This window comes from Gasterosteus aculeatus, chromosome X (genome assembly GCF_964276395.1).
Source record: "Gasterosteus aculeatus chromosome X, fGasAcu3.hap1.1, whole genome shotgun sequence".
NCBI classification, from domain to species: Eukaryota; Metazoa; Chordata; class Actinopteri; order Perciformes; family Gasterosteidae; genus Gasterosteus; species Gasterosteus aculeatus.
The window spans coordinates 6754473-6779486 of NC_135698.1; the positions used below are offsets into that span (position 1 = coordinate 6754473).

General features: G+C 43.6%; 3 protein-coding genes across 6 annotated transcripts in view; 2 read left to right on the top strand and 1 right to left on the bottom strand.

Moving 5' to 3' along the window:
• Window positions 1-686: 686 nt before the first annotated feature.
• LOC120809041 (DNA topoisomerase 1) lies at window positions 687-22210 on the top strand. Of its 4 annotated transcripts, none has more exons than XR_013451063.1 (18): window positions 687-1274; window positions 3583-3637; window positions 4202-4242; window positions 7709-7816; window positions 7992-8132; window positions 8283-8398; window positions 9522-9643; window positions 11606-11728; window positions 11832-12019; window positions 12415-12559; window positions 13850-13993; window positions 14238-14423; window positions 17111-17179; window positions 20018-20132; window positions 20491-20618; window positions 20717-20876; window positions 21245-21394; window positions 21858-22210. XR_013451063.1 is itself a non-coding variant. In XM_040162572.2 (18 exons), the coding sequence occupies exons 1-18, from the start codon at window positions 1159-1161 to the stop codon at window positions 21958-21960; spliced, it is 2151 nt and encodes a 716-aa protein (XP_040018506.2). In that variant the 5' UTR covers window positions 687-1158; the 3' UTR covers window positions 21961-22210. The 4 variants fall into 4 exon arrangements, 2 of the variants coding, with proteins under 2 accessions (XP_040018506.2, XP_077938108.1); XR_005710066.2 differs by having other exon boundaries at window positions 20717-20817; window positions 21249-21394; XM_040162572.2 differs by having other exon boundaries at window positions 20717-20817.
• On the bottom strand, window positions 21987-24501 carry LOC120809043 (uncharacterized). Its single transcript, XM_040162577.2, has 4 exons — window positions 24228-24501; window positions 23179-23245; window positions 22894-23020; window positions 21987-22792 (listed from the first exon to the last, which is right to left on the bottom strand). The coding sequence occupies exons 1-3, from the start codon at window positions 24270-24272 to the stop codon at window positions 22899-22901; spliced, it is 234 nt and encodes a 77-aa protein (XP_040018511.1). The 5' UTR covers window positions 24273-24501; the 3' UTR covers window positions 21987-22792; window positions 22894-22898.
• A 156-nt stretch (window positions 24502-24657) lies between these two features.
• LOC120809042 (solute carrier family 66 member 2) overlaps window positions 24658-25014 on the top strand; it is a 32532-nt gene continuing 32175 nt past the window's right edge. The window contains exon 1 of the mRNA XM_040162576.2: window positions 24658-24797. The gene's annotated coding sequence lies outside the window, so the exon portion shown is untranslated. The remainder of the gene's footprint in view (window positions 24798-25014) is intronic.

Sequence of the window (25014 nt, forward strand, 5' to 3'; positions counted from 1 at the left end):
GTGACCTATTTTGATATTTTGTTGTATTTCTTTTTTTTTGTCAAGTGAAGGAATATATAATAAATTATTTTCTTGCTAAATATATTTTATCCTCATAGATTAAGTCAAGAAGCTGAAATATTTTTTTATAATGACACATTTTGTAATAGTCTTATGCTGATTTTTCCCTCAGACAAGAACACAATTATGGTAGGAATAAAATTTTCCAAAGATAACAACAATTGCTAAATTGTTTCAGAATGATCCATTAAAGACCCATAGTAAGACAAAAAAAATACTGCGGAGAATACGAGAACAATTAGCTGTAGAATGTGCTACCGTAATGTAAACCTTATAACTGGAGTAAATAGGATTTAATCAGGAGCCAAACTAAGGTGACAAATGTCTTTGTCCCTTTTTATGTATATGATCTTTCTGCCACTTTATAAACAATAAAAGGACACTGTAAGGGAAAACAATCTATAGTATAAATTGTACCTCATCCATTCAAGACCATTCCAATTATTACTCTTATTAATCTTTTAAAACGTGACATTAATATGTAGGTAGGCCTAAAAACCATTATTACCTGACCAATCAAAAATGATTAATAGTTAATTTCAGCGTTAACTAACGCCAAAGGGGAAAACGGACTCCAACGACAGACATGAAAGAACGGGTCACAGAATACGACGTAACACCCCCGAAATCACGCTCATGTGTCAACTCCCGGAAGTCCCTCAGCCAATCAGGATGCAGCTGGTCACCGAGGCGCGCTCAATTCAACTCAGGAACTGCAAGCGAAAGGAATCCGGGTCACCCGAGGTTTCCACTGTGCGTCTCTGTGAAGGTTGAAGGGAACTGCCAAAGAAGTTTGTATTTTTACGATACATAACGTTAGCTCGTCTTTTCTTGGCATTACAAGTGGCGAGCCAACAACACAGCAAACTCCCGTGTTACTGCAACGTCCCGAACACGCGTTTAAGCCAATGGACCGCACCGTTAAAATGAACGCAATTAACGGCTCTGGTCGCGTTGGCTAACGTTCACGAGCTAGCTTAATTTAGCTTAACTTGGGGGGGGGGGGGACTTGTGGTTGGTTTTGCACTGTGAACTGAACTGTTTCACCCGTCGCGCTGAACCATTTCTCGCTGTGCCCCGCGGAGGGCCGTGCGAACGATGGCAAGAAAGAATGAGGCTAAAGAAAACGGGAAGGCCAGACTGAAAGCGAAGACGCCGAAGAAGCGCAGAGACTATGAAAACGATGGAGCCACGGGATATGCGACCTGGAACAGGTGTGTGTGTGTGTGTGTGTGTGTGTGTGTGTGGCAACTCAACTACTATACACACTGACACCTGATGTTACATAAAAGCAGAAGAAGACATTTTCACACATGTTGATTTTAATTTTAAAACGTGTTAATATAAATATGCTTTCAGATGATAATGAAGTGGGTGATTTCTTTACAGTATGTATTTATTTTATTGTTGTAAATTACTTTAAAAGTAATTTTAGAGTGTACCATGAAACCTTTTGTTGGATGACCAGCAAACTTCTATAAAGTCATTGAGAAACAACAACTTGAGCGAGTGGCTCAACTGAAATTATAATACTGATTTACTGCAGCTGACCTGTCTACAAACAGAAGAAGCCCTGCTGAAATAAAGATGCACCAGTTATTTAACGAGCTACAGTTTAGCCTGAACTTCATTGTAATCCCATCATAAGTCATATTTAAAATAACGGTTACCTTGCCATAGATGTTTAAGCAGCTCTCTTACAATACATGCCTATGACCCGACTCCAGCACAACGCTTCACATTCTTGCAATGGTGATAAATCGGGCAAGAAAGCGTGAGAGGCACGTGGCACGATGTGCTGGAGGATACACACATGAGTGTGTTATCAACAGAACGTTATGCCGGCCCGAGTTGCTGTGCAGGCCAGTGGCATTGAGAGCGTGCATGAAATTCATTTGAAGATGGAGTACAGTGGCCACTCCATCTTCATTTGAATATATTAATTTACCTTGATATCTGATGCGTTCATTACCATGCACATATGAGCAGACAAATGAATGTGGAGCGATCTGTCATTGGCTTGTGTAATTGATTGGAGCAGGGAGATGAATAGACACCTGAAAGCGCTACTGGCAGTGGAGCAGGCAGCTCTCTGTTACAGCTAGCCTCATGTCATTTCATGGCACACTGACTGAATTACTGATTAAGTTTCCACTGATCCTCATCAGCTACAAGACTCAGGGAGCACATTTTCCTCAGCGTGAAAGGGCCTCTTTCCATAAATGTTGCATTGCTGAAGTGTGATGTACGAAAATGGAATTTCTCAATTTAAAATAAAATTAATATGGCTGCCGAGTTTCATGTTAGACGTAGACCTGAAGGGTGAAAAGGTCAAATTCTAAACTAATACGGGGACTCTCAGAAACACTGCTTGTCTGATTGTGGTGGCATTTAATAATGTTGTCTTAGGAAAAAGATACTAACCAGATGAAGACATGAGTCCAACATCCAGCTGATATGCTTTCACCTTTCAAGCAGCAATCGGTAACTTTAATGAAAATATGCTAATGCTGACACTATCCTTATCGTAGTATATGAGAATGTCAAAACATGATTCTACCAAAATCTATGGCAATTTGGGGAATAAATAATATTTAAGAGAATGGATTACGTGCTCCAAATGACTGGGTATTAGACGTACGTGTGCTTTGAAAGGAGGAGTCTGCCCTATAATATGAATTGAATAGTATTCAGGATCAGGAATCGGGAAACATTTATTGCCAAAATATGTCATACATACAAGGAATTTGACTTGGCGGTTGGTGCGTGACAGTAGACAGTGTAACAATAGACAACAAGACAGCAGTGCACAAGTAATAAAATAAAATTCATTCAGTTAGTTGTCTTGTAAAAGGAATTCTACTGTTTTTACTTGTGAGGGAGCTGCTGAGCAACCCGAATCTCTGTTATAAAGACTTTGTATCCCTCTGGTTGAAATGCACTTATTGTGCTTTGGATAAAATGCCAGCTAATTGACATGTAATGATGCAACCTGAAGGAGTTTGAAAATCCGCCGCGTGGCAGCTGTTGATCTCAGTGGTTGCAAATCAAGCCGAACGTAATATGACAAAATGTGTGTCCGAGAATGGACATTGAGGCAAGAAAAGGCAAAACCCTTAAAGTACATGAATTCACACTGGATCCACGCTGTTTAATTGGAGTGCATGAGCTTTATGAGCAGTGATTCACATTTTGGGTTCTTTGCTCTGATAGGTTGTTTTTTCCTTTGGGCTCCCGGTGGAATCTTACAAACACAATGAGGAGCAGTAGGAGGAGGCACTTGTTTTCTTCACAGGTTATCTGTTTCATGCACCGCTGTCAAGATACAGTGACTGTTTGAGCAAATGCAACACCATTGTGTTTATTAAAGGTTCCAAATGTAGCTTGAAGTGCAGCTCAAACCATTGACTAATCATGGAAAAATCTATCTTTCTTATTCCAAAGTATATTGTTTTGTTTGCTCAACAATAATAAGCCTTTGAACCTTTTCTTTTCCTTTTGTGATCTTAACAAACTGAGCAGTGCCAAGTCCACTGAAGCGACACAGATACCGGGAAGACGAACGCCTCAGAAAAAGGTGAATCCAAGATTTTGCTTCTCGTGTCACAATACTTTGCAGATGGCCGATACTAAGGCCAAGGTCAATTTAGAACCTTTCAATGGAAATTCAGTGTCGTCGTGACGAGGGGAAGGCTTGTGATGGACATGTGAGTCCACCCATAACTCGTGCCCTGCATGGAATTTGCACCAGGTTGAGGATGCCCAGTTACCCACTGACCCCAGTGCAGCAGCAGTATGTGCAGCAGGTTGTCTTACGTTACCGCCACGCTGTAACTAGATATTTATATGTATACCAACACTCTGACCCATGGAAGCTGTTCTTTCTCTCACCTGAGTCTTAGTTTAACTATGCCAGCTTAACTAATAAGAGCTTCAGATAAGAGGAATTTGGATTATTTGTGTACATGTTTTCAAGATTGAAAATGGGATGTGCATCAGATATGAAACAAGGCTCTTTGGTTGCGAGTGTTTTCAGACTTTATGTAACCGTGAACATAGTTGCTGTTCATAATGTCATAAGCCATCTGCGTGCATTATAAGATACTTATGCTATTTTCTAACCCCCACCCCTTTCCCTCAGGTCAAGACACCCAAGACTGAACCCCTGGACTCTGCCATCCGGTAGGGATGAAGTCATAACACAAGTAGACTGCACCGTGTTTAAGGCCGTGGTGATGAACTGACAAGTGGAGTCTGATTATTCTCCAGTTTTGCTAGTCCGGTGTTCAAGATGAAACCTGTCTCTCTCCACCCTGCCCATTTCTTTCCTACTGCAGCCAGAGGGATAAAATGTTTTATGTTTACAAACAATATGACAACATTTATTCATATAATTCTGTCTTTTGTTTATTCACTGGCCGATCAGAGACACCACTGTGGGCCAGGTTTTGTAGAAGTTAGTTCAAGGCAACTTCAAGGGGGATGCAGACGGTTCAAGTTCCTGTGGGGGTTTTTTTTTTGGGGGCGGGGTGGCAGGCAGACGAGACAGATCAATGTGAGTCGCAAAGAAAACTCAAACTGCGGCAACATGGTGGATTTTAAACTGGTGAGCCGAGAAACAAATCCCTAGACTCCCTGTAGCGGTCTCTCAGTTCCATCGTGTAATGCTCGGAAGGCAGCAGCTGAGTCAAGTGTGACACCTCGTGGGAATTCTCCTTTCGCTGTGCCGATCTGGTCCAGTGTTTGGATTAATATCCTACTGCTCTGAAAATGTTTACACAGCTCCTTGCTGAAAAGTAACCATGGAGCCAGAAATCTTCCCGTTTCCCTCCTGAGGTGACGGAATTTAATTCCTGCGGTTCTAATGTTTTTCATTTTTTCAATAGTTCAAGCTGTCTCAAAGGGGAACTGTATTTTAATCTGCATTGAAGACAAATATCTGTGCCTCGTCAGGACCGTAATAATGCGAGGTTTGAGTCATTGGGCGCTCCGCAGGGTGCAGCGCGGATGGCAGAACGTGGCCACAGACCTGCTGTGTCAAATCTGTCTCACAGCGGGGTTTCTGCCGAGTTGTTAATGGATTGTTTCCCGGACCTGATGTGACAAGAGACGTTTCAAAGGAGATGTCTGCTGGAAAAACCAGGTTTAGCAAAATACTCTTTAAAAAAAAAAAAAATATATATATTTTTTTTTATGTTTCCCTTTATGTTTTTCCCCCTCTCCTTAAAGAAAGGCTCAGCCGGCAACAGTGCAAGTTGAGTAGGTTTCCGTTCCGCTCGCAGCGGCGTTGGGAAGAAACATAAGGCTATTAGAACCACGGACCGTAAATGTCAATGGACCCACTGACCCAGGCTGCTTTCGTATAGCTTTTTATGGATTTTGCTCAGTGGTGCAGTATACCTAAAAACATGACCGCACTCTACACACGTGTCTCCTTCCCTCCGCGTTGTACGGTTCAACTGAACAGCTCGACAACGGCACACACTCAAGTTTCCCAAGTAAACAAAACCGAGAACTGGGTCTTACAATTGTTAGTTTGAAGCCTCATTCATAACGCTCTCTTTTAGGTTTAAAATCAACGTTTTTTAAATCAGTGTCTGTTTTCTTGACATGTCTGTTATGTTTTAAACGTGGTATTTCTGCACTTTTGCAGATCAATCAGGTCACACTGACCGTATTAATATTATCCTACTAGAATTAGTTTCCTCTGGTGGCTGCATAGGATTGTCCAAAACTATAAATTATTATTCACAAAAACGGTTTGCTCATCCTGGATGTACGACACCAACAGGAAGTCTACAAAACATGGCGGCTTATACTGATTAAAGGAAGTTGATTTCATTAAATGTATAGTTTATTTTGGGGGGTGATGAAAATTAGAAAAGCATTTGAAATCTCAGTCGGAGCCGTGCATTTAAAAAAAGAACCATCCTGAAAAAAGAGCTGTCCATGAACAAATGACTGGTTGATAAATGTTCCTCCTCTCGCTAGTCGGCACCAGAAATACTCACCGATACTGGTTGCTCTGATTTGACCTTTTTCTGCTTCTGACTTCCTTCTTCTGGCCACCTGCCCGCTATCGCTTTCTCTTTCTGGATTGGCAGTAGATGCTTTGTCTTTCTTTTTGTTTTTCTCTTGTTTTGGGACGGTGCATTAAATGTCGTCATATCTATGATATCATCTCCACAGGAGAGCGACGTCGGGGAAGTGAAGCATAACAAAATTCTTTCCCCGGTGGAGAACAAGGACCTGGTGGGACAAAGCGGTCTGCCGCTTGAGCTTTGTAGCGAATGGAAATGAAGCTCTGGCTCCTAAGAAGTAAAGATAGTTGATAGTCGGCATGAATATGACACAATGACCCCTGCAGTCAGTCTGTGGGTTCTGTGCATTTGCCTGCTTCCCTTCTGGCAGCGGCCGGCTCTAAAAGCCTCATGCAAAGGTTCCTTATTGGAACCAATTTAGTCGGTGCAGATTTATTTGTTTAGGCCTATTGTATTTAGCCTTTTTTGTCCCGTTCTTACTGTGAAAACTCTTTTTACGGTGAGTAAAGTGTCTTGGTGGAGATAGTTATTATTCATCTAATTGTGTCCCCTGTAATTCTGTATTACCTCGTCTTCTTCCTTTTGTAATCTTTTCTCCTAGTATGAATTAATGCCCTTTTCCTCCCGTTTTATCTGCTGACGTCCAACATATGTTTCCCCTCGAGGTGGGACGGCGTCCCGTGTCATCGTTGTTCTGACCCAGAACACGTACAGCGTTGGCTGCAAAGCCGCGTGGAGTCAGTGACCAGAGGAGCGGGGGGCTCATTACTCTCAATCAGGAGACATCAGGGGGTCGTGCTGTCGAGGTGCAGAGACGGTGCATTAGGCTCACACCGTGTGTACCAGGCAGTCGCCACTATAGTGCGCCGTAATTAGGATCAATTTAGCCAGTTGCGCAATTGCAGGCTTTACATTATCCACATTTCCCCTTTTAACAAACTGTTGTGTGACAGAAAAAATAACTGTTGGTTATTAGCGGTGATGAGTCTAATTTGTTGATTTTCTTAATTTGAAAATTTCCCTACCCAGTAATTCCTTCCTCTGCAGGGAAATCTAAGCTAGCAGTTGTATCATTTTTTCCTCTTTGTAATTGCTGTAATTTTGTCATTATCATTAATGTTTTTGACAATGCTGCTTGATTACGGTAATTATGTGTGATTACTTGTGGTCAACGTGTACTGTAGGTTCTTTTTTCTTTCTCCCTGTTTTACATAGCAGGGTAATTTTGTCCTCTTTCTATAGCCAGCCGTGTGGCAGCGGGGAAAGAAAATACATTAAAAAAAACAAAGTAAGATCATAGAAATTTCAAGTTTTTCAAGTACACCAATATTGGAAGAAAATGGGATCCAACACAAAGGGTTTTCTAAAATGCAATTGATAAAATCATGGCTGGTTGAAGGGGACTAACCTTTTGCTTTGCTCTTAGCTTAACTACAAAGCTGCAATCTACTTTGCCGTGTTTTTGGACATATGAAAAGAGTTGAACCATCATAGACCACAAAGCAGACTTCTGATTGGAAAAAAAGCAACAGATAACCATTTGAAGATGAAAGGTCCACTCGACTTGGTATTGACAATAACAGTCTCCACTTCTTCTCGTGGTCTAGTGAGTCGGTGAAACCGAAACAAGAGGGTGAGGAAAGAAAAGGAATAAAAAGGAAAAGAGTAAAAGAAAAGCTCACAGACGACCCTTCACACTCCACTGCTTCACATTCGTGAGTCAGAACTTTGAGCTTGTGATTGCCCAGAAATGTAAGCCCATTTAACATTATTATAAGATAACATTTGTGTATGAATATTGACATTTGGGAATTGTACTTCTCACTTTTTTTTTTTTTTTTCCTGTGTTGTTAGCTGTAACTATTCTGTCTGTGTTCTTGGAACCGGCAGGTCAAAGAAGGAAAGTGCAGAAAAAGAAGAAAAGGAGGCTGGGAAAAGGAGAATAAGGAGGACAAAACGTGCTGTGACGGCGGCAAGACTGCTGAAGATCCAAAAGCAGGAGGAGGAGCAGCAGCAGAGTTGCTGGAGATGGTTTGGAAATGCTGCTCTATTATTTTGATTTATATTTTCCTGCAGACACTGACCTGGACGTGCGCACAAACTACACAGGGAACCTGGAGAGCAGCAATCTTCCCCTCCTGAAATGCATCCTCATTTCCTCACCGTCTCGCTCTCTCTCAGGTGGGAGGAGAAGAAGTATGAAGATGGGGTGAAATGGAAGTTTCTGGAACACAACGGACCCTATTTCCCTCCCGACTACCAGCCTCTGCCAGACAACGTTCACTTCTTTTATGATGGTCAGTTTAGCGGGGAAGTTGAACGTCAGTCTTTACTCATGACTATCATTTTAAATTCTTTCGGTACCTTTCAGACCAAAGTAAATACATTTCAAGCTCTACATACTTTTTGTTGTCTGGTTTGCCTCATATCAAGTTAATGCTCCATGAATTACAAATAAAAGCTGAAAGTTGTACCACTAAAAATCCATATGGAAAACCGTCAAAATGACAGTAAAGATCACTAAATAAATTGGGGAGGCAGTAGTAGTCACACAAATAAATATATGGTGGCAAATAATCAAAGCGACAACTGCTCAATGCACCCAAAATACAGACTTTATGTTGAAAGACCTTTGACCTTTTTAGAGCACAAGTTAAATAATGGCAGACTGTCTCCTTGGTAATCAAATGTCCAAATCTGTAATATCCCAATTTATTTAATTTTCATTATACGCAAATCCCCTCCAAATGTCATGTAATAATGTATTGTGCGCTCCATGCATTAACGTGAATTACTAGTTCTTCCCACTCACTGTTTGTGTGTAGAGACGCGCACTTCAAGGCCGGGCCTTTATTTCATTAGTTTGCATAGGCTTTTTTTTGGGCCGATTTATTTAATGTGATTATAGCACAATTTAAATCCTTAAAGTTAGACTTCCTTCTCATTACACACTAATAGCAAAGTACAGAAAAATGAATTGCCGCAGCGCAGACTGCTGTAAGCGGGGGAACAAATATTAGTTTGTATCCGCTGTGTATGTAGGCAAGAATTGACTGACCGATAACGGAGGTTCACTGGATCTTCAGCATGCTCACGGTGTGCATTGGGTCCAACGCTGATTGACGACCAGTACAGCGTTTAACTGTCCTGCAAGGATTCCGTTAGATCCATTAGTTCCGTGTACTCGTTTGTGTCTCACTCTTCGTAGCGGGGCTGAATGTAGATCTCTGTCCTTGGCTGTCGATCCGTGCTTTACTCTGACGGGACGCCAGAGGAGCTCAGGGGGCTGTTCTGCCGCAGCGTGTGGCATTTAGATCTGGGATGTGTGTGTCTTTGTGTTTTTGTAGCATGTAAATTGGGACCGAGAGGTCTGCGTTGTATTGTGGTGTTCCGTGGTGAGCTCGTGTTGTCTGGGTGCAGGTATGGAGGTGAAGCTGAGCCCGGCCGCTGAAGAGGTGGCGGTTTTCTTTGGCCGGATGTTGGACCATGAGTACACCTTCGAGGAGGTGTTCCAGGCTAACTTCTTGACCGATTGGAGGAAGGTAAAGCCAGAGTCTTGGATATTTTGTCAGTTTTGCGAGGAGGCTGATAAGGTTGTGTGGTATTGAAATGCCCCTACTGACAATATTGCTGTAAGAAAGAAAATAACTTTTCATTAAAAATAAACTGGAGAGGCAACGCAAGTTTATTTAAGTGTTTACATAACACTAATAAAAGCATCAAAACACAAGACAAAAGAAAAGGACTAGAACTATTTAGAAAATAGATTGAAATGTTGAAAACGACATTAAAGCAATAAACAAGCTGATAATTTCCTAAACTGAAGTTCTAATCCATTAAGGGTATTCAATCCTCTAGTTCCCTGAACTAAACGTTTTGACTTTTTTAGGTTCCCAGAACCGACCTTAACCTTTTTTAGAGATATGCCGATATATTGCATATCTATGGAAAGATATATATGTTGCAATACCCATAAGTGGTACACAACCGCCCGCGGACCGGTATTTGGGCCATTTGGTTTCCGGGCCGCACCACGGATAGAATTAATATTTGATTTTTTTTGTCATTTGACTTCTGAAAAATGTTTTTTATTTTGAAAATTGACCGGTTTCTCTCCTAATTACATGTGCCTTTCCCGCGTGACATATTTCCCAAGCAGATTTCTAGGATGTTTTTTGTTTGATCCGATGAAACACAGAGGAAGCAAAATAAAATAAAACAAAACCAAACAAAAACAAAAGTTTTTATTATAATCTAAAGCAAAAAATATCGTATTGAACCAAAATCTCACATCACTAAACACCTTTATCCCAAAAGTTGACATTTGATTGAAAACAAGGCCTTTACAGTTTAAAATGGGAACTAACCCTGCTTTGCAATGGTTTTGCCAGATTCCTGAATGTCGACCCAGCTGTCGTTCTACTGATGCTATCGCACCGATGACTCAACTCTAGTTCTCTTACCTGGAGTTTTGTGCTGGTCAGGGCTTAAACTACAGATGGCATCCAAGTGCTCTATGATTTGTTTAAATTCCAGCTTTGTGTTTTAAATTGTAGACTGGTATCTGTGCCCTGCGTTCCGTCAGGATACCTCTGTACAGAGATATCCGTGTGTCATATGCAGAATTAATTTAGCGCTGCTTAGTGCTCAATGCACTTGAAAACACGATTTGTGTGAAGGCATTGATATGCTAATCTCGACAAGTAGCTCCGTTGCTTACGAACAAATCCAATTAAAGTGTTATTATACCCGTAAAAACTCTTCCTCGCTCCACTGCCCCTCGGTGCCCGCCCACAGTGGTGTGTCAGTCATCCCCGGACACGGATACTAACTGCATGTCTGTTCTGTCATATTTGCATGGAGAGAGGTGTGTGCGCTTTGTGCGTTTGTCAGAACAAAGCCTCCACGGGATTGCTGTGTTAGTGACCTCTCCTTTGGGGAGAACTCTGGTGCAATAACTTCTGCGCCCTTCAGCGTACCACAGTGTCTTTCCCTCTTCGGAGAGAAATGATCTACGCTGCGGCCTTTCATAACAAGACCGTTTCTCTTCTGTCCGTTCTTCCTCCACAAAGATGAGTAATTAAGCTCAGGGTCCCTAATCTGCTTAGATTGTGGTCGTCTCCTTTGAATTTGTTCTATTGTTCTACTTATTTTATGCTGAGATATTTGGGAAGACAAATCTAAATTAAACCGCTTGTGTGCAGATCCTTTCTGCATTTCTTCTTTGAGTTCAACATTTTGTCTCTGTACGGAAGCAGTGTTTTCATTTAACAAGTTGGTTTCATCACGCTTACCTTTCAACTTTCCATTCAATACTATTTAATCCATTAAACCACCTGAAGAAATGTATTGTTAATAAAAATTGCTAGTGATTCATTTTCATATTTTCTTTCCTCCTTTAAAGCTACCCATGCTTTAATGCAGATATAACTTGAGTAACTCTAGAAGGGAATAAACGTGATCTGATTTGTGTTTGCATCTGATTTGTGTTTGCATCTGCTCAGGAAATGGTCGATGAGGAGAGATTGCTGATTACAGATCTGGACAAATGTGACTTCCGGGAGATCCATACCATGCACAAAGCCACGGTGGAGGCCAAGAAAAACTCCACCGTAGCGGAGAAACTGGTAGTGTTTTTTGCTTTTCTTTTTTCTATGCCATAGCTTCCGTGTCATACGATTCTTCCCGTTAGTGTCTGTAGAAGTTCAAGATGGATCATTTCTGCATTAGGCCTTGAAAGAGGCCAACCAGAAGATTTTGGAGGAATATGGCTACTGTCTGCTGGACCACCACAAAGAGCGCATTGGCAACTTCAAGATTGAGCCTCCGGGGCTGTTCCGCGGTCGAGGCGGGCATCCCAAGAAGGGAATGCTGAAGAAAAGGATCCAACCAGAGGACGTCACCATCAACTGCAGCAGGTGAGAGGGAGGCAAGACGACCGCAGTGTCCACGGAAGGGTGTGTGGCGGCGTAGCGACGCACGAAAAAGCTGGATTTGCTAATACTGCCATGAGCCATAGCTGCTAAGAACCTAGTGTTAAACCATGTGTTGCGAACTCCCAGTGTTTTTAAAAGCCTTCAATCGCGAGATCTTTGCAAAACGTCACCGTGTTTCTTGATATGAAGCAATGCGTCTCCATGTTGACAGCTGCACAGGCAATGGGAGCTCCTGCTACAGATGGTGCGGTGTTTGGTTTTTGAATGTGTGATTATTTGCTTTAGGAATCTTCAAAAATACGGAATGTTAAAGCAACACACCAAAAAAAAAACACGCACACACAGATTCCGTGTTGAGTTCTCTCTGTAATCGACAGCGAATCCAGAGTTCCCGTGCCGCCTGCTGGTCACAGCTGGAAGCAGGTTCGCCATGACAACACTGTGACATGGCTGGCGAGCTGGACCGAGAACATCCAGGGCGTCACTAAATACATCATGCTGAATGCCAACTCTAAACTCAAGGTAACGAGATCAATCTTAACAAGATTAAAGCATGTTTTTTTTGACAAATTGCTAAGCTTTATTTTCCCAGGGCCTATTCCTGTACCACTATCAAACCACCATGGGTTAACAACACCAATAACCAGAGAAAAACAGGAAATGGAAATAGTTTTTGGGGGGTGATCATAGGAAATACACTGTTATATTCTAAATCCATGTTTTGTTCTTCAATGATTGAACACAGTTCTACTTACCAATGGATTAAGTAAAAACTTTGGATTAAAAATGTTTGTATGCATGTCTGCTTACGACAAAACAAGATTTTGTTTTATCATTTATGACAAATTAAATCCAGTTACCCCAAAATGTCCCAATTTATTCCCATATATTCCAATTAGTTTCCATGGAAAGTTTCCAACTTCTAATACTTCCAGAATTTTGCAAACCTACCCGTTTGGTTATTGGATGAACCATCTGTCAATCAAACCAGCCGGGAGTTGTGATAGTGATGCTATTGCAGCGCTATCGTTTTTAACCACTAGTTGTCTTTTTTTCATTTTGTGAGACAGTATATATATATTAGTGTCTGACAAAAGTTTGTCAATCAACCAATAATCCTCCCAAAACCTTTTAACCGCAATACGAAAGGCCATTTTGAACCCTTTTGGTTTTGAATCAGGGCCTTGCGTTCCTATTCAGACCAGAACCATGAATCTGACATTAGATCTGTATCCTGCATCTTTGTCGTGTCCATAAAGGCCAAACCGTTTGTGTATTAGTGTATTTTGTTTCTAAAATATTAAAATGCATCATGGCTTTGTATGGAGAGTAAATGGGCAATTTTACTCGTATGATGTGTGCGACATCTTGCCATTATTTTGCCCTCTCATTTTCGCCCTCCTCCATGATTTCTCTTTTCCTTGTCTTTCATGTGTGAAGGTTAAGTTATTCCGCCGTTAGTCTCCATGACAATATGTGCGCCTATTCGCCAATGGTGGATTTAATTATGTCTTTAGTCCCATCTCCCGATGTACACGGCAGCCAGTGTCACAGGCATGGACGATTTTGTCAATACAGTTGTGTCGATGTGGGATATGGCAGCGTGCATGTCACGATGCCATTTAAATGACTGATCAGAGGCTTTTTAAAGGAAAATGTTTTGTTTGCTGTTTGCTTTTCTCCTCTCTGCTGTTCCCTCTATCTTCATCCCCCTTTCTCACTATTTTCTCTTCCCCTTCCGGCTCCCTGTTGCTCTCTTTTGTCCGCACCACTCGTCTTCCACCTTGTTTCCTTTCTTTCCGTCCTGCACAGGGAGAGAAGGACTGGGAGAAATACAAGATGGCCCGGAAGCTGAAGTTGTGTGTTGACGACATCCGTAACCAGTACCTTCAGGATCTCAAATCCGAAGATATGGTCACACGTCAAAGAGCCGTGGCCCTCTACTTCATAGACAAGGTCGGCTTCTGAGACTACCAGCATGCCAGGTTTCTCACATTTAGTGAAGCGATAGATGAGTTTGTGACCGCTTCGGACTTGTGCCAAAGACTTTTTTCCAACTCTGCCTCGCTGTGTTGACTTTGGGTTTCCATCTTGTGTCTTTTGTCTTACGAGTAAACGCTTGGCGCTCATTTGCTCTTGAAGTGATGTACATTTATGCATTTATCCCTGTGTTTTCGTCAACCCCCCCCGAAAAAAAAAGCTGGCACTGAGAGCTGGAAATGAGAAGGAGGAGGGAGAGACGGCAGACACAGTCGGTTGCTGCTCGCTACGTGTGGAGCACGTCACCCTTCACAAGAAGCTGGAAGGCAACAAGTATGTGGTGGAGTTAGACTTCCTGGGTAAAGATAGCATCCGCTACTACAACAAGGTCTCCGTCATCAAGAAGGTACCAACACACTCATCCCTGCTCTCCTGCCTTGAAATCCAAATGGTTTATAACAAGCTGAGGTAACATAAGGAATATTTTCCCAAACCAAAGTATTTCATAATGATGATCTAGGTTTTATGCCCTTTTGGTTTTGGCAGATGTCCATGCGAAGAAGGTCACTTCCACGCATACGCGACGTGCACCGAGCCTGCAGCAGAGAGGCACCGGGAGACGTGTCCTCTGGGCACAGCTGTGGGCTTCCTGCAGTGCTTTAATTTGCCCGTCCGTCCCTCTGCTGCAGGCTGCTTCTCTGGGGTTACATGTTGGTGAATTGTACATCGTAGCGTGGTTTTAATAGGGTGGTGAAACTTAATAGTTGTACTACATGGGCGGTGCTTTGTAGCCTTTCGGAAGCATCAGTCTTCTGCTTTGTGTGAGACGGTCTCTCATTGCGCCACAATGGCTGGGAACAGTTTGTTGAATCCGTTTTGATCCTTTTTCTTTCCTCATTAGCCCTGCTTGTTGTCTACGGTGTTGCATAGCTTTTAGGTTTTGGCTCACATAACTTGTGATTGTCTTTATTCGTGATCCAAAGAATATAATGTTAACTAATTAACAGAGAAATTGATAATAATAGTGATTTTATTGCCGTCCTAGCGTCCCGGCTCTGATGCCATCCAGTGTTTTCCCTAAAATTAAATTGGTTCCCTGCCCCCCGAAACCCTCCTCTGTTCTCAAGTAATTTCTTTTCTTAATCGTTTTTTTTTCTAGCAGAAGCCATTTAAGGTTGCCGGTCTTATAGAACAGGTCTATACCTTGTTCTTTTCTTAAACCACGGCTATTTTTTCAATTTGAACTTTACAGTCTCGGGCAGCAAAACATGTCAACTTCAGTTCAGCTAATTGCCGTTGGCTTGTGTGTGTCACATCCCCCTCCAGTAGTCTCAGTCTGGTGGATTGTTTGAGGGGGCAGAGCATCGTTGAAAAAACACTTTGTCCCCTGCAGCGCTTCCGTGGGGGGAGACAGTGTGTGGACACGGCACATATTTTATCCATTTTTGTGTCTAGTTTTTGTATGTAGTTGTAACTTTAACTGATATTCGAAGTTGTAAAGAACAGCCTTTACCTCATTCCAAAACTTGGCCTGGCTTCATGCTGTCAGGTGTCTACACTAATGCCCCGGTGGAAATACTGCCACCAGGGTTCATTTTAAACCAGAACGTAATTAAATACTGTTTCCACGCTTGCCAGTTGTGGGTGATACAGTACACGTCGACGCGTACCGTAGTGAGCAGGTCAGCCAGGAAAACCAAATGTGTCCGGAAACTTTATTTTGTTATTTAATTTTATCATGCTCGGTCGTTGCAATCTGTCCAACAGCTGTCACATGTGTGAGTGTATGTATGCATATGTAGATTTCCAGCCCCTCCTCTGGTCCCAGCCCATGCTATCTTCTGTTCCAGAGATGGGAAAAAGAAATGTTAGCACCTGACAGCCAGAGTGTTTTCTTTCTTGGCAGAATGTATAATTATTCAAATGAGTGCATTCAAAAGAAACACATTAGCTAGAAATAATTACTCCCTTGCATATTTTAGCAGCGACTATTCCCAAGGAAATCAGTGAGATTGCCGCTAAATGTCACTTGGAATTTAATAATGGAACAAACATGGAAGGAAGTGGATTTCTATTTCCAGTAATCATTTAATCTAATAATTTGTCTTATACATTTGCCTCACATGTACAGTTAGTACAATTTGTGGCTTCTGCAAATTTTTTGCATGCAGAGAACGTAGGGTGCTACGGGGGACCCGGCAACACAGATGAGCAAAGCTTTTGCATAATCCGGAACGCCGAAGACGAATGCTCCGTATGTAATTAAATGGAAAGTCAAGTCATTGATTCTCAGCAGGAATGGGAAGTAGCCAAAAGGGTTACTAAGCCATTTCTAATGCACCTTTCACAACTACGCCACACAGTGACTAATTAGCACCCCGTGTGTGTGTGTCTCTATTGTTTGAAACAAATGCCTACTTATTTCTCAATTTGTAAACCAGCTGCACCGAATGACTTTATTAACTAGCCCCAGTGTGTGTACACCTGCAGATGCATACATGCATTGTGTGTAAATCACATCAATTATACGAGTTTTACTTTGGTTCCTGTCCTGCTCTGGGACTTTTAGGCCGACACCGATTCCCATTTTCTATCCCAAAAGCACGTGCCCCTTTTATATTCTTTTCAGATTGTATGCCGAGGGGAACGCCGGTCCGCCCCACAAATCGGTCTGTGTGTTTCTGTAAAGCAACACGTCTGCTGTTAATTGGGGCCTTGCATATTTTACAAGGGGACCGGTGCAGCTGCAGAAGCTGGAAATGTCACATGTAATGGATACAGTTTCCCAAGATGGACGAAAAAAGTCTGACTCAAGGCCCTTTTGTCTTTACCATTGCTAATTGAGATGTGTTTTTGTAAGAGTGTAGTTGTTGGTGTTTTTAGCTCTAACCAGTAAGCTCACCTTTTAAAGTCACCATCACTTTTTACAATGAATGGACTCGGACATTGGATGCAATATTTAGCTCATACAGTGTTTGAGATGGATGCACCAATTGCCATAGTTGTAACACACTGTAATGTGGGTGATTTCATTTGTGGTAACTGACTGTTTCTACAATACAAATTATGCAATTTGTATGTGCGTCTTTTCAGGTTTTTAAGAATCTTAATATGTTCCTGGAGGACAGAAATCCTGGAGATGAACTCTTTGGCAGACTCAACGTGAGTACCTCCAACTACTAACATTTATTTTTAATTTAATTTTAATAAAAAAAATGGTGTGGGTGTGTAATATTTGAGGAGAGAAGGTCTAAAAACACGGTGAAACATTATTTTCTTTCTTTTATGTGTCCTGGCTACAGCAGGCTGCTGTAAAGGACAGGCAGGGACTGAATTGTGAGGCGTAGGGGGGATGAGATTGAATGAGCCAGTAGTGTGAGGAGATGAAAGAGGTAAATTGAAGAAAAGGGGAAGAGCCCTTGAAACCGGAACAGAGTTTCAAAAGAGAAGGAATGGACCTCGGCAGATAAAAATTAAACAAGTGGAAATTGAGAATGAACATGCCTGGCAGATGAATTTCAGCACTCAAAAATCTGCGGCAGCAAAACACATGGTTATTAGCTTATGGCAGGCGGCGCTCCGGCCCTTTCATACAAACAGCAGCATAAGCTGTCGACTTGAGACCGCGCCTCAGGCTAACCATCATCCCGCCTGGGGATCCCCTGATAAACTGGTTCCCTCAGAGTGGAAACCGGACGGCGGCTTCAGCACGTGGGCAGTCACTCTGCAGCAGAAACTGGGCAAGAAAGAGATGCAGATAAGAGCGGGTTAGTCTGAGAGACAGCCTTGTGTCTATATTTTAAGACTGACAGGTGGGGGGCGGGCAAGGAAGACGCCAGATGGGACAGAATTGAGAGGGGGAGATGAAGAGATGCAACTGAGGGAAGGTGTGCGACGCCGCCGCTCTCTGCCCTCCAGTGTGTCAAGAAATGTCAGGGCCTGTTGGAGGTGGAATGGTAATGGCCGCTGTGGGCAGGCCTGATTGGCACCCGCAAAGGCCAGGCCACTGAGAGAGTGAGGCGAGGTGTGTGTGGGGGGGGTGTATGTGGGTGTGTGGGTGTGTGAGTGTGTGTGGGAGTAGATGGAGCAATAGGAGTGTGACAGCTGCTTCAGGTGAGGAGAGAGAAGGTTGGAGAGAGAGAGAGAGGGAAGGAGAAAGCAAGTGATTTGACAACCAGGCAGCAGCTGTAAAGGCCGTGAGGAGGAAGAGGAAGAGGAGGAGGAGGAGGAGAGGGGCCGAACAGGAGCCGAAGAGGAGGAGAAGGCGAAGGAGGAGGAGAGAGGCCATCTGGAAATGGAGAGTGACGCAGGATGAGAGGCGGAGCTGCAGAGTGGTTTAAGGGAAGTGAGTTGCAGAGTTCAACGACTTCACAGCCTCTGGTGGTCGGAGCAAAACCAGCTTGAGGTGGTGTTTTGTACTCTGAGCTACTGAGGGGGGTTAATGCAAATTGAACAAACTGGCCACGGTGTAACTCGGTTGTTGACGCCAAAATGCAAAATAGATGTATGTATCCTCACCTTTACTTTCACAGTGAAACGGATATCTCTTTATTTTCAACAAAGTGGCTTATTTGGTGAGTGAAGCTGAATGTAGTGTGAGAAGAAACTCTTGACAGCCCTTGAAAAAAAAAAAAAAAAGTATTTCTAAGCGCATTTCTACAAATTGGCCCCCAGACGTCCACTGGGTCGGTCTGGTTTAGAATTTGGTGGTCAAAGGTCACAGTGACCTCACCAAATGTTTTTAACGTATTCATGTAGTAATTATGACAATTACATAGAAATATTTCAACAGACAACACAATGGTCACCGCGAGGTGAACCTTTGACCTTAGCAGCATTTCAGTGTCAAATCGGCTCTTTGTGTCCGCCCAACTGAAACGCTGAACACCGTTCAGTTTCTATTGTTCGTTGGTGTACACAATGCACTAAAGTGTCAGTTTAATGTGACCTGTATCTTTCAGATACCTGCAAGCATTCATTGTTCACCGTAAGGCCCGATTTGTAGTGAATAACATCTTTGAAGGAGCGACTGGGGGCTCCTCCATGTCATATGCCATGCTGATCTGAGCTAAATATGTTTATCTGTGGGTCCACATCATTAGAGCTTCAGTAAACACACTGGCTGCTGTTCCAGGCTAATCTCCCTTTGAGCTGCTTTATTTGGCACATCTAGTTCTGCCTTCACTCTTTATTGCATCCCCCCTTTTCCTTTTAACTGGAAACAAACAGAGAAAACCACATCACCATAGCGGGTTTAGCACGGTAACAGTCAATATGTGGCCCTGCCAGTAGTCGTCGTATGTTGTGAGCAAGGTCATCAGTAAGAAAGATGACATGCAAGTCTTCACACAAGTCAGTGTGCCCCCCCCCCCCCCCCCCCCCCCTCTCCCTCCTGTCCCCCAACAGCCGGGTCCTGACCCTGCTCTGATTAAACCAACCTCATCATTATAATCTTCCCCAGAATCATCCGAATGATGATGATGATTCGGCTGCCAGAGCTGAGCGCTCATCTGGATGTTTTGTTCTCTGCGTCTGTGCTCCGACTGTTTAGAAATGCACGCGCTCGCTTTCGAGCCTGTGTGTTTATACCTCGTACCAGTATTGCTATGGTGTGTGTGTGTGTGTGTATGTGTCTTTCCTACACGCGTGAGCTCTCACTGCTTACTCTGTATAATCTCTTCCCCGTTCTATTGAAGCTGCAACCATTTAACGGGAACTAATGGCTATCTGACCGTTGACTATGCGAGCTCCGTTTCTAATACCTACCGAAATGTCAGAGGAGAAATGGTACTTTGATCTCTTTCAACTCTCCGCTCTAATGGCGGTCAGTGAAAATGAAGGCAGGGATGTTGTTCTGTGCGTACGGACGCTTGAAACACTGCAGTGGTGCAGTGCCACCCGGTGGCAGCGGCTCGGTTCGGTTCGCTGCGCACTGATGTGAATGATGCGAATGTGTCGTCTCGGCCTTCCCTTGCTCCCCTCCCCATTAATCCTTTGCAGACTATCATGCTGAACAAGCACCTGAGCTCTCTAATGACCGGTCTGACCGCCAGGGTCTTCAGGACGTACAACGCTTCCATCACCTTACAGGAGCAGCTCAAAGAGCTGACAAACAGTGAGTATCACACGCGATCAATAGCGATTTAACATGACGCCACAAACGACAGTCTCGTATACCAAAGCAGCAGGAAAGTTTTTAATGTTTTGATGCTACAGCCTTCCGTCGTACGACCAGCCCACCGGGAGCACCTTATCACTGCGCGCTGTGACTCTCTGCTTCACTCTTATCGGGCTTCCTCTGACGGTTTCTCACACGCTCTCATCTATGGATTGCCACTGTGTTGTTTGGAGCCCAGGAACATTAGTTGACGCTTATAGTGATCTGAATAAATAAATGAAATGTAAAAGTGACACAGCATTATTAAATCTTTGTGATATTTACGTCTTAAAAATAGAAATAACTCTCCCCTCAGAGTCTGACAATGAGCAGGAGAAGCTGCTGTGCTACAACAAGGCAAACAGAGCAGTTGCCATTCTGTGTAACCACCAGCGGGCGCTGCCAAAGACCTTCGAGCAGTCTATGGCCAACCTCCAGGCCAAGGTAAGACGTCTAACGTGGTTTATCGGTCGTCCATCACATTTCCAGCGCAATCTGAAAGTGTTCGACATTTCAACCATATCCACGTGTGCTTCATCCAGATTGATGATCAGAAGAAATATCTGGCCCTCTTAAAGACAGAGCTCAAACAGGCCAAGAAGAAGGCAAAGACCAAAGGCAGCTCGGACCCCAAGCTGCAGACGTACGTGTCATCGTAGTGCTGTGGACAAAACCATTACAATAACGAGTACCAATAGAAAGGTAACGGGCAGGTTTAGGTGCCTCCAAACGGGGGAAACTGCTCCACGGTGAATAATGAGCTTCACTCAAGCTGTCAGGGAGAGTTGTGTTGGCGGCTCCGCTGCTGTCCTTTTTACTCTGTGTGTCCTTGTTCTTTTTGTTAGCGGTACGTTGCAGTGTGTGGCACAGGGTGGGAACGCTAGTTTCTGTGGCAGGCATGTCGAGGTCCTTCAAGGACAACTAAGCCATTTGTTACAACTGTTTTAATAGTCACTGTTCTGCAGTTTGTACACTCGTGGCCGTTTTTGTTTTCGCCGGCACACGATGACAATGTGGAAAGAACTCCCATTAACAGAAGAAAAAAAACAAAAACGTGTGATTTCCATCAGTCAGGTGGTGGACAAGAAGGCAGCGGTGCGGCGCTGCAAGGAGAAGCTGCTGAAGTTGGATGTCCAGGCGATAAACAGAGAGGAAAACAAACAGATTGCACTTGGTACCTCAAAGGTCAGCTACCTGGACCCGCGCATCACCGTGGCCTGGTGAGTGACCATTACCACGCAGGCTCCCCAAGGCCTCAGCGAGAACACTGGCTTAACTGGGGTTTTGTGATGCAGTTTCTCTTTCACCTGGTGTTAAGCCTCGCAGTCACCCGCGTGCATAAGATCGAAATGTAAATAAGTCACTCACATAACTTACCGGTCTGTCTGGAACAACTACAGCACATTCTGATGGAGAGCAGGATGCTTCGGCATGTTGCAGAACTTCGTCTCCGGCTTAAATACAGTTGTTTGAATATTAATTATTCCTAACTGCTTGTTTATCGAACACACCAATGTCCATAGAAATAGATTTAAGTTGTCAACATATAGGGCTTTTATTGTGATTACATTTTCTGGTTAGTTTGTATCAGTATCCCCCTTTTTTTTTTTTTTAAATTGCAAATATTTGGGACCGGTAACAAGATCAGCTGGTGGTTTTAACTTTGTTTTTCCATTTGTTCAGGTGCAAGAACATGGCGGTACGAATAGAAAAAATCTACAATAAGGCCCAAAGGGACAAATTTGCCTGGGCCATCAACATGACGGAGGACGACTTTGAGTTCTAAACTGATTCAATTAAGGAACCTTTCACTTAATACATACAAAACTTTAATATTGCATTCATAAAATGTTCACTAAATGTTCCACCTTCCTTACATTGTATAACATGCTTTGTTTACTGCTAAAGTATGTTTAAGGCTTTTGGCGCTTAATTCTGTTGGTCATTTGCTCTGTGAATTTTGTTTGCAGTCATGTGACTCTTTTGGGAAGCCATTCTACCTCTAATTCAGTTGACATTAAATGGTTAACATATTATTCACAACAGCAAATTTCATTTCAATACATCTAAAACAATCTAGACTACCAACATGCAACACTGAAACATTTCAGATAGTTTGCAAGATCAAATTCAACTTTGGCTTAGAAAAACAATTAGCACCTAGGAGTTGTCTATCCTTAAACCCACCTGGCCAAATACTTGTGTGATACAAGACGGAAAGCATTGTATTAAATAGCTTTAATAGAAGAGAATCTGTGGAACTTTGGACGCATCCCACAGCTTGGTAGCAAGTGCTGAAACAAGCTTCAGATGCTCACTGCACCAAGTTGGTTGGGCTGGAGGTTCCTCTGGCCTGGTAGAACCTCGGCACAGGTCCTAAACCGTCCCCATCAGCCCCCCGCTAATTAAGTGTATGAGGGCAGAGAGATGAGCTCTGGGTCGCTGCATTCCACACTATTCTAACTTACAAATGACGATCAACTTGTCAAGTCATTACACGACTAACCGTGTTATCACAATATCCAATATATAAAAAAAGCATTTCACACAACACTAAATCAAAAGTCGTTTGCTGCTCCTGAATGTGGGATCAACGTCACTCCGAGATGCTTGGGAACCTGCGAGAGACAAAACGGTCTGCGTTGGAGACGACAACTATGGAGCCCGGAGCAAAGCGGAAGGTGCGACCGGATTATTATGGTGTGGGGCTACAGCTTACCTTCACTATGAGCCTGGACCCTCTTTAGCCTTTTCCGGTGCAGCCTCTATCTCTTCGACACCAGCCTGGGTCATCAGGTCGGCGATGTTCTTCTCCAAGTCATCGATGCGCGTGCTCATCTCATCGAGTGGGGAGCGGTCAAGGCACATAAATAAAAGGAGAACTAACAAAATGACTCTAAAATGGGGACAACCGTTCCACTCTCGAGACATCGTTAAATATGATTAAACTTCACTACCCATGCATTTTAAATCAATGAACACTTGAATGGTTGCGTTTGGATATTCCTCCCGATGATCTGGTCTGACATGGTCTGGAACTTGTCCTGCATCTGCTGCAGCAGTGTCTGGACCTGTGAAACGCACCACAAACAGGAAGCATGACTATGAAAGCCCCAATCAAATGCATGGACTGATGTTAGCAGGTGCACCAGCTTGGTTTGACACAAAAAAGATTTTACTAACGCTGCAGTCAGTGAACTGTAACAACGAATACCTCTGGTGTGGGGAAAACAGCACCCACACTAATGCATCATGGGTGTGATCTATGAATGATTTCTTTTAAAGCAGCAGTACAATGATAACAAGGTTCTAGTTTCCTTGACAACAATGTAAAAGCTCAGTTTCCATGGTAGAAGTTTCCTTAATTCGCTGTGATAAGCATCTGTGCAGTGAACGCACAACAGACTCACAGTATTGTGTGTTGCTGCCAATCAATTTCCTAAAGTGTCGGTGCTCAATGAGACAGTCAACAGTTTAGAGATGCCAACCAATCACAAAAGGCTCTACGATACAATGTAGGTTCATGAAAAACATAAATATGAACGTGAAGTTCTCTGCAGACGCTTTACTCTGCAATGGTTGAAAATAAAACAATGTAGACAAAAACAAAAACCTATGGAGTTCTGTGAGTTCTATGAGGGAAATGACACACTTCAACACAACGTTAATGGTAACGTAATGTTAATTATCATTAGAATAAGCGTATGCACGGAAGAACCATTGCACGGGAACAAATCGGTATGCGGTTTGCTCTGTTGTGATTTGGTGATCGGTCACGTCAAAGACGACAACAACTGACCATTGTTGTTACACGACGTGCCGAATAAAACAGGTCAGGGCGTTCTGGCTTCGGCAAAACAGATCGAACAAGCAGAGCCCGCACGCCTGCTCGAATTGTACAAACAAAACGCATAACTACCACCGATGTGCTGTAGCCTTCGCTAGTAGCTTAGCGCCGTTAGCATTCGCGTTGCCGTGAGCGGAGTGGCCGTCGACGCTAGGTAGCTAGGCTACCGCGGCTAACGCTAGCTCGCGATCTCGACCGCGACTCACCACGTTGGTGAGGTCCTGCACCGACTTGGGGTCCGTCTCGGCCATGTCGCGGCGTCGACTCTTATCAGCGGCTAAACAGCGCGGAAACGGTGAGCGCGGTCTGCCGATTATTTTGGGATTATCTGGCGTGTAACTGTTCGATACGGATAGCAGTCCCTCCCTGGCACCACCCACCGCAGTCAGCTGCTCCGCGACGCGGGCCGTCTCGCGATATTTATCTCAGGCGTGCCGAGCATTGTGGGATATGGAGTTTTTAGCTAATTTCTTTTTTAAATAAGGGGACCATACATTACTTCACCAGAGTAGTTTACTCCGCACTGACCCGCCCTCAGTCATTGCGCGTGTTCAGCTGTGTTATGCTCTCGGCGAGCGGACGTGACGCGTTTAACATTGGAATATGGTTTACATTTGAGTCTGAGAGACAAAGTGACCATCGGCGCGCGTGTGCGTGCGTGCGAGCGAGCATCCGCGACTCGGGATCGGATGCGCGCGTTGAGAAAGTAGGGATTGAAAAGTTGGAGCTCGTGCCCGCGTGAGAGTGGGAGCTGTTTTGACAAGGTGAAGCGTCTGGTGAGTAAAGCGGTGTGTGTGTGTGTGTGTGTGGGGGGGGGGGGGGGTCTCCGTTCACGGTTTACCCACAAAACTCCGAATGTTAGATAACGCCGAATAGACAAACACACACAAATCCACCATTGGTGCATTGTCTGTGTTATGGGCGCGTGCGTCCTCATAGACTTTCTCAGAGCGCGTCTGTTTTGTGTCGCACGCACGCGCGCACACACGCACA